At 35.6% G+C, this 8,720-nt stretch overlaps 1 protein-coding gene across 1 annotated transcript; it reads right to left on the bottom strand.

Annotated features, from left to right (window-relative positions):
• Positions 1-569: 569 nt before the first annotated feature.
• LOC140224976 (gonadal protein gdl-like) lies at positions 570-8,710 on the bottom strand. Its single transcript, XM_072302200.1, has 4 exons — positions 8,224-8,710; positions 6,169-6,329; positions 5,048-5,181; positions 570-3,510 (listed from the first exon to the last, which is right to left on the bottom strand). Exons 1-4 carry the CDS (start codon positions 8,334-8,336, stop codon positions 3,370-3,372), a joined length of 549 nt encoding a protein of 182 aa, XP_072158301.1. The 5' UTR covers positions 8,337-8,710; the 3' UTR covers positions 570-3,369.
• Positions 8,711-8,720: the final 10 nt, after the last annotated feature.

Genomic DNA, 8,720 nt, shown 5'->3' with positions numbered 1-8,720 from the left:
GTGTGGATGAGTAAAAATCTTTAGTTTCTTTCTTTCCTATAGAGCAACAAAGATTAATGAATTGATGAGATGATATTGATATGAATGATTTATGAGATTTACTTACAAAATTAAATCGGTGATCTGCCATGCTAAGGAAAAACGTTGTATGAACATTCAAGAGTTACCCTAATTATTTGAATAAAACATGTATTTTTTGGGAAAGTCATGCATAATTTTCCATGATATTTCCAGACATTTTAGATTGAATTACGAACAAAATTGTTTGAAAAAATATATTCACACAACTTTCCCAATAAATTCGTTTTTTATTGAAAGAAATATGGACCTGAAGGCTCATATGGTTTTCTTCCTTAGCACAGCAGTAATGAAGAAATGAAATACCTACATACTTTTTCTTGAAAGTCATAAACTTACATAATTGATTGATCCCAAATTTTTTGCAATAGGATCCTTCAATTGAACATTTTTATTATCGAAGAAACTTTTCGATTTTTGATGCTAAATACTATTGAATGATGGTGTCAAGGTGTTAGAAAATATCAATAAATGAATAAGATAAAGCATCCTTTTTGTTTACAGAATTTTTATTTATAAAAATTAGGAAAGGTAAAAAGAGGTAGTCTCATTACTATGCCTACTTAAAATTATCTCACTTTAATCTTAAAGCTAGGGATGGCAGTCATCCAAAAACCAGTCTCCTCTCTCTCTTTTGTATCTCCTGTACTAAAAGAGGAAAATCAAATAAGAAAAAGGTGTGCTAGGCTTCACATGCTCTCAGTTTCAAAACTGGCTTACAGATTTGAAAATCCATCATAGGGCTCATGAGGAAACTCGAGTTACTATGAGCACCTACCATTGCTGAAAACCCACTCTTCTGTGCAATAGCAGATTGCACTGAAATTTTTTGATCTCCTCTGGGAAGTGAAGAGAAGTGTAAGTAAAAACAGTTGAAATAATTTTGATCTTACATTATGATCTTCAATTGGGTGTATTGATTTGATATTTTCATCAACTGCTCAGCTAGAGCGTACAACTTCTCGCAACAATCTGCATCAGCAGGGCATGTTCACCTCTCTGTCTACCTTGAACCAAGTGGTTATAAAATAAAAAATCCACCATTCAATGGAATTTTTAAAGAATTATAGAACAATACGAAATGATATGTTTCGTATTTTATTTTTGGAAGGTTTGTATAAACATATTTTTTACTGACAGAGAGAGACGATTTAGTGCAGGCAATCTGACATCGTGTTTGAAGGTCTCTGTCAAAGATCTGTCTTTTTTGCTGACCGGTTGATGAAAAACGTCAAATTGATAAATGAAATTAAAACTGAGGACATAAGGATCAAAATAAATTCAATTACTAATCCCCTTGCACTCTTGGCTTACAGGGACAAAATTATAAGACTTTCTGCAGCCCGCTAGTGCACTAAAAGGTGCAGGGATGGTAGGTGATCTTAGTAAATCTGAATTTTCTTACCAGTCTTGCAGTAGATTTTCAAAACTTGGAGCTTGCTTAAAGGCTAAAAGTATGCCTGATATGTGTCCATTTACCATAGTTCAGAAGAAACAAAACGGGGAAACTTACTTTTTGGATGATCCTGACATAATTAACTAAGAGCACAGCCATTAGATTTGATTCATTTAAAAAAGTAAAAATTATTAATCAAATTGCAATTTCAAGGGTTCTAACGAGTGATTATAAAAATAAGGAAGTACAAACTCCATTAGACACATGCTCATGAGAAATGGAATAGTACACTTCCAAGAATTCCTGTTGAGCCATAGAATCTGACTTTGGTATACTACCACATGGCAGGAAAATTTTTCCTGAGACTCAAATGCTCCAAGTTTGAAAAGTGAAACGCTTGCATCACTTTTCAAACTTCCGGCATAATTGATCCAGCAAATTGATGGCGTAAGTCCACAATCACATATCTCATTTGTGGTGTCTGAAAATCTCCGCCGCTATGTTATTTATTTAAAGGAGAACAAATTGACATCATTCCTTGAGTTTATGCAGAATTTTCTTTGCACAGAGAAGAAAAATCACGACAGTTTAAAGAATTGCCGTTGAGTAGCTTTATGCTTAAAAAATAAAGTAAGACAGGAAGTCTGCGACGTAGCAAACCGAGTTATATGATTGCCGACTTACACCGTCGAAATGCTCCAGCAATCAATACACATAATCATTAGCAAGGTTTCGAAAATATTCCAGATGGTTGGTTATCAGTGAATATGAAGCTTCCAGCACACGTTGCTATTAATAGAACTTATCATTGGTGAAACTGCAGAAATGCGTAGCAAAGAAATGCTCGTTGAAAACCTCCTGTCATACTTGATTTTCTACATAGAAAAATACAAAACCTAATTACTTGAAAACTTTCATGATTGTTCTGCTATGACTGATGGATATTCTGTGAAAATTTCAAGCCATGATGTTTGCTTGGTCTCCATCAAAAAATAAAATACGAGCTGTGATTTTGAAACACCGTAACCGAGATACTTATTTTTGCGGTTTCCCTATCAATATTTCCATCATCTTAATGTTTATACTCTGACCTTACTTGAAGGCCTGTTGTAACAGAATTATTCTGTTTACTTCTTCTTTTGAAACAATTTTAGTTTAAGGGTGGCAAAAATACAGCTTATACTGGAATATTATCGTCTTGTAGTCTATGACTGAAAATATCTGAGGTATTTGGTAAGAACTTAAATATTAGGGGGATTCCACAAAGCTCAGTTCCAAAACACCATAGAGTACATAGAGTCGCAATATGAAGAAGTGAGCTGGGGTCATGTTCTGATCGACGAGTTCCAAGCCAGGTGTGCGCCGAGATTTGGTCACCTTTCCGATTTATTTTCGATCCAAAATGACGATGCAGAATACGTAATACTTCAGAACCTTTTTGTGTACATCACGAGGCCTATTACCGGCCAGGTACCTGTGTATCGAAAAAAATCGATTATGTATCGAAATAGTAACCTGGCACCGCTGAGGAGTCATGGATTCCAAAGACTGGAAAATTCACAAAAGTGGCGCCAGCTCCTCCATTCCTATTACGACTCTATGTACTCTATGCAAAACACGAGGAACGAAAAATATTTCTACTGCCTTACATTACATGCTGTTCCAATGATATTATATATCACGGATTTAAGCTCTTTTTTTCCAGGACTTCCTTTAGTGAAAATTTCATGATCCCCTTAACAAGCAAGGAGAAAAAAGCATTAAGAAGTCACTCTCAGTGGCAGCCCTAATGAGTCATGAAAATGATTCCTTCCTCGTTTGGTTCATCCGATGAGAACATTGTGTGTCACAGAAAAACAGATCTCACAGGAGCAAGAGAGATGTGTAATCTGCATTCAGTTGAAAGGTAAGTTCATTTGACTAATGCGCAAAATGAAATCTAGAAGACGGATTTGCAGCTGAATTTTAATTGGGTCACTTGTCACCTCGAAGCCTGGTACTCCAGCTAGACCTAAAATCCTTTGTTGGTCAGCTACCTGTGGAAAGAAAAGCAAAAAAGTTTACTGTTAGGTCAATAAAGTCTAGTGATGCTGATACTAATGGGCTATGCATATTTTTAGACAGAGAAAATCTGTATTAGACGTTGATTTCAACCATCTGATCACAATATTGCTGCTATTTGAATCAGCTTATGCAAAAATATTAAACGTCCATTATTTTCAACCTTGACTCTTTTAGCTACGGGTACTTTAAAATAGTGACTAAATTTTGTGAGGTTGATTTGACTTGGAAACTTGATTGAACTTAGTTTTGATTTTCGGAACCATTTTTGGGCTTTTGTATTAACAGATTTGAACCGAGAACCGGCCGAAAATCCCTGATAAGACAATCCCTTTTTTTACATTTTTTGAGGATGATTATGAAGCAATCTGAGCGATGACAAGTTTTTGAAAAAAACAACTTTATCCAGGGAAAGGCTGCTGCAAAATGTGGAAGATCAAATATGAAAAATTGAGAAAAAAAAACCAGGACATTTTGAGGTAGTTACTGCCTTTTTTCAACCAAAAAAAGGATACAAGAATGAGTCTCTAATTTGCTGCTACCTAGAGACTGAGACAAGTGCCGATTGAGTGTTTTTGCAATGATGCATTTGAGTTCTTGCATTGAAGTTAGAGAGATTTTTATAGCCAATCACTTTAAATTGTGGTAAATTATTAGAAGTAATTTTTTGCTGATTGTTCTGTAATAACTTTCCCTTACCACTAATGCTCATAGATGTAAAATTTCATCTTTTGAATTTATTCATGAGATATATCGTCAATTCAAAGTAGCTTGTTTGGATTCTCCTGCTCTCATTCTCAGTGAGATTTTAAAGAAGTCAATATGCCTTACAAGAAAAACTCATGCTGAATTGTCTAGCGTGTCCATCCTTTTTCATAATTGTGCTTTTACTGTTGTTTAAATTACATTCTTCGATTGGTATTGAGGATAGTGGTAATTTCAAATTTGTTTTCACAACACTTAGATTAATATATGACTAATTTGTATTAAGCGACAGTTAATGTGCATGAAATTCAGATTCACGTAGAAAGCAGGACTGCAGATAGTTCTTCGTCTTCCTATTTTGTGAATTGACCTTCCCATTCCAAAATTCCCTTTTCCCCAGATTTTCAAAAAGACAACCATTTCCTTTTTTTTCTTCTTTGTTCTTTACATCCAAACAGCTGCCGTTTTTTTAAAAATAAAAAAAGGGGAAAAATCTCATGTTGATGGAAGCCGATGTCCTCATTTTTAAGACCTCTCTTCACAGTAATTTCACTTAATCTTTTTTTCTGAACCACTTTTTGCAGCCTCCTCATTTTGGCAAATGATCAAACGAGAAACGCTGTTGGTCAGGTCGAAAGGTTTTTGCATCCTCATTAGAAAATATAGTATTTTGAGTGTGTAAACTATTTTCTCAAAGCTGACAGCACAGATCGAATGAATGTTTTGAAAAGGACTATAACACTAAAGTTAAAATGTAAAGCAAGTAACATTTTGAAAGGATAAGATCTAGGATTGGAGTATGCTTACTTTTTCATCTAACTTCATTATGATACTCATATCAAAAAGTTTCAATTCCTCTTTATGCCTGGCACTCAAGGTATTCAATTGGACTGCCTTTTCTTCTTCTCCTAAATCACCATTGGTCACTGCCTGGACTTTATCTGTAAAGTAAAACAACACCAGAAGATTACCAAATGAGGAACCCTTATCACAAATGTATCATTTGAATCTTAATATGATACTCTCTCTCTCTCTCTCTCTATAACAAATCAGCAACAGACCAAACGCATTTTTGCTGTACTGGTGGCAATAATCTACAAAGGAAGTTCAAAGGACCGGACGATTCTTTCTTTGAAGAGAAATTTTCGTTCCAACAAGTGTTGTTATATAGAGTCGAAGTTTAATTTCAGACTGATCTAAATACTTACCTGATTTTTTCTATGATCCAGGAGATCCTGGAGTAAATATTTGTTACCAACGTTACAAGATCAACATAGTCATAATGGAAATGAGGGGACGAAGATATGTTTTGACCAACTAATTCAGAACCCTGAATGCACAATCTGTGGAGTAACACTATATGCGCTCTAATGAACGCCAACTATTGGATCCTGCTTTCCCATAGCTGAAGCTTGAAACTGCGCTGGGTCTCAGATGCTTCGAGTGATTTTGGATCCCTCAGTTCTTCATTACTCAAGAGTGGATTTCATTTTTCAGTAACATACACTTTCTATGGTTAAATTCTTCAAAAATTCAAGGCCAAAAAATGTGATTGCTTCAAAGCAACACACCAAAAATAGGTCGCTAAAACATAAAAGTTGGAGAGAATGGAAACACAAAATTACAGTAACTATAAAACGCCCAATTTCCAGACGTTACAGGAGTCAATCTATTTCAACTGAGCCCGAAGTCCCATTTACAAAAAGCTTCTCTCTCTGCTAATCTTCACTCATTGTAAAGTTTTTTGTGCCTACAGTACAAGTTTATTTTTCCAAGTTGGTTTGTTACCTGCTAGTAGATTTAATTATACTTGTGCTGGGACGATAAAAAAAAAAAAAAAAAAAAAAAAAAAAAATTACGTACTGAGTTTTTTTGCTTTTTTTTTTACCCTAGTTTTTAAACTAACAAGTAAGCCAAGGAAACAGTACCTGAATAACTTCTCAAGTAAGATAATCTTTGCTGAAACAACTGTTTTTCTGTAACATGCTGAATATCCATTAAGTTACTGATGATACTAAAAACTGTCCCATCCAAAAGAGATTCTGCAAGACAAGTCAATAATTCATAGGGCAGCCGTTGCTGATATTGTCTGAAAATATAAAAAGTCAGAAAATATAAAAAGGGCATTTTTAAAAAAGCTCTTTTTCTTTCTTCCATACAAAGCGACAATATTTCACAATTTCACTATAGCTTCATTAATGGCACAATTCCACTAGATTTATCTCTAGAATCAATACACATACTAGACTTTGCAAGTGCTAAAGGGAGGCTGAAGTAATTGGATCATGTTATGAGTTTCTCTTTCTTCCAATGGCATTTAAAATGAAGGATAACTCAGCTCATGAAGTTTGATTTATTCATGCTGCCACATTCAATCCTGATACCAATTTTCATTTTGAGAAAGAAATTTTTTTTGGAGGGCAAAAATCCACTTTCTTTTGCGCGACTTTCATGAGGCAAGTCAGGCAAGCGGCCAAGTAAAACTATTAAAAAACCTAGATACTTCTATCAGTATATAATTCAAATTAATAAAATACTAACTTTGAAAATTAGAGATGGTCATCTTTTTGCTGATATTTTAAAAAAAAAACAAGATTGCATTGAATTAAAAAATCAATATTTTGAATAAACTATTAACATCATGATAATAGAGATACCAACCAGATGAGAGATACTAAGTTTTGAAAGGCAAGCGGGTGAGTATAGTACCACTCATTGAGGGTCACTTTTATAAAATCACAGGTGAAGCAAGCACACTAGTCAAAGACAGTGAATAACGTAGACCATGCGTCTGGCTCGGTTTGGCACAGGCGGAGCAAGACAAGTCTTTTCGAGCCCCATGATGGGCGGGCGGGGAAGGGGAGAGAGTCTGTGTCCTAAGCACTCACAGAGACTGCAGAGAGGCGATGGAATTCGTTTGTTGGTTGTTTTGTTTTTTCACTTTTTCACTTGGTTTTTCATGAATGTCTTGTTTAGAGTCCATTTTCAGACAAAATTCTAAGGAGGAAAAGTTTGAGAACATATGATTCTACGACCGGATGAGTAGCAATGTTTCATTTATCCGAAATAATTATTAACCGAGAAAAAAAGCTTTACAACCCGACAAAAATTCACTGGAACCGCTACTGCGTATGCGCAGTTGTGGGCAATGGGACACACAAACTCATTGATGCAGGTTGGTCCTAACACTAATCGGCATGCGAATTTTTAAAAGTTGTCTCGCCTTCCGTAACACAGGATGCACGGTCTACATGATTCAATGTTTTTGGTACTAGTCTGTATGCTTTGGATACATAGTCCAGGATGTAGGCAGAAATTTGGCAACAATGAACAATTTATGGCAATTGTAGAATTTTGAGATGATCGATAGACACTAGATTGTAACAATTGAAAAATTTGACAGTTTTAGCGGCCCTCTAAGTAAAGCATGGGCATAGCAGGGGAGGCCTGGCCTCTCTAGAATTGAAAATGGTGTCATTTGCCCCCCCCCCCCCCCCCCAAATTCTGTGGAGAAAATCTTCATCAATGATAACTCTTAGTGACATTTTGAAATTATTTAGAGCTGAAAATACTTAAAACACAGTGATTAATCAGAATCTGCAGAAATTAATGTAAAATTTGCGTCACAGAAGGAGGGTTTTAGAAGAGTTGCACTTTAAAAAATTTTCCAGTGGAGGCCTGGCAATAAGGGGGCCAGGCCCTCTCTAGTATAATAACCTGCCTGCTCCTTCGGAGTGAAGCACTACGGCACTTCACTGTCGCAAGCACTTGTTGGTCAGGCGTTTTCATGTTCGCCCCATTTGGTTCCATCAGTGGCAGTGGCCGCATAATTAAAATGGTATGGCACTTTATCTATGTGGCTTTATTTCAATGAGTTGTCTTGGTTACCAACCGTCAGAAATATGAATTTTGCCGCAGCCATCTTCCTAAGGTATTTCAATTAATACTAGATTATCAAATGGTATGCAGACCAAGGTACTTACGGTGGCAGTTCTCGCACCATGGACTGCAATTGTTCATTAAGAAAATACAACTGCTTCTGTTTAATGGTGTCTGATTGATCTGAGTTTGAATTTTCAGCAGGATTTGAGTCCATAGCAAATACAATATATAAGGGTTGAGAACCTACAGATACTTTTAGTTACGAGACAGCAATGCAGTCTCCTGAGATGAAAGGAACCCTTTTTCTTCCAAATGCAGAATTCTTACATGTGGAATTAATGCAGTTTTGTTGATTTCCCGATGAGATTCAGTCAAATTAGGAAATGAAGATCCGCTTGAAATTTATGACACACTCCCTGCACACTGCATATGAACTTTCCTTAAAGAAATCAAGTCTGCACATTAACGAATTTAATGCGTGAAGATATTTCTGAGGAATATAAGTAGTTGAAAGTTGAAATATTGTCAGGCAAAACAGAATTTAGGGACAGAACACCAAATAAAAGAAATTCGCAGTCGATTCGATGACTTTTTCCTT

Source organism: Bemisia tabaci, chromosome 7, assembly GCF_918797505.1.
Source record: "Bemisia tabaci chromosome 7, PGI_BMITA_v3".
Lineage (NCBI taxonomy): Eukaryota > Metazoa > Arthropoda > Insecta > Hemiptera > Aleyrodidae > Bemisia > Bemisia tabaci.
The sequence above is the reverse complement of the archived record's forward strand: the minus strand, read 5'-3'. Positions and strand labels throughout refer to the sequence as shown.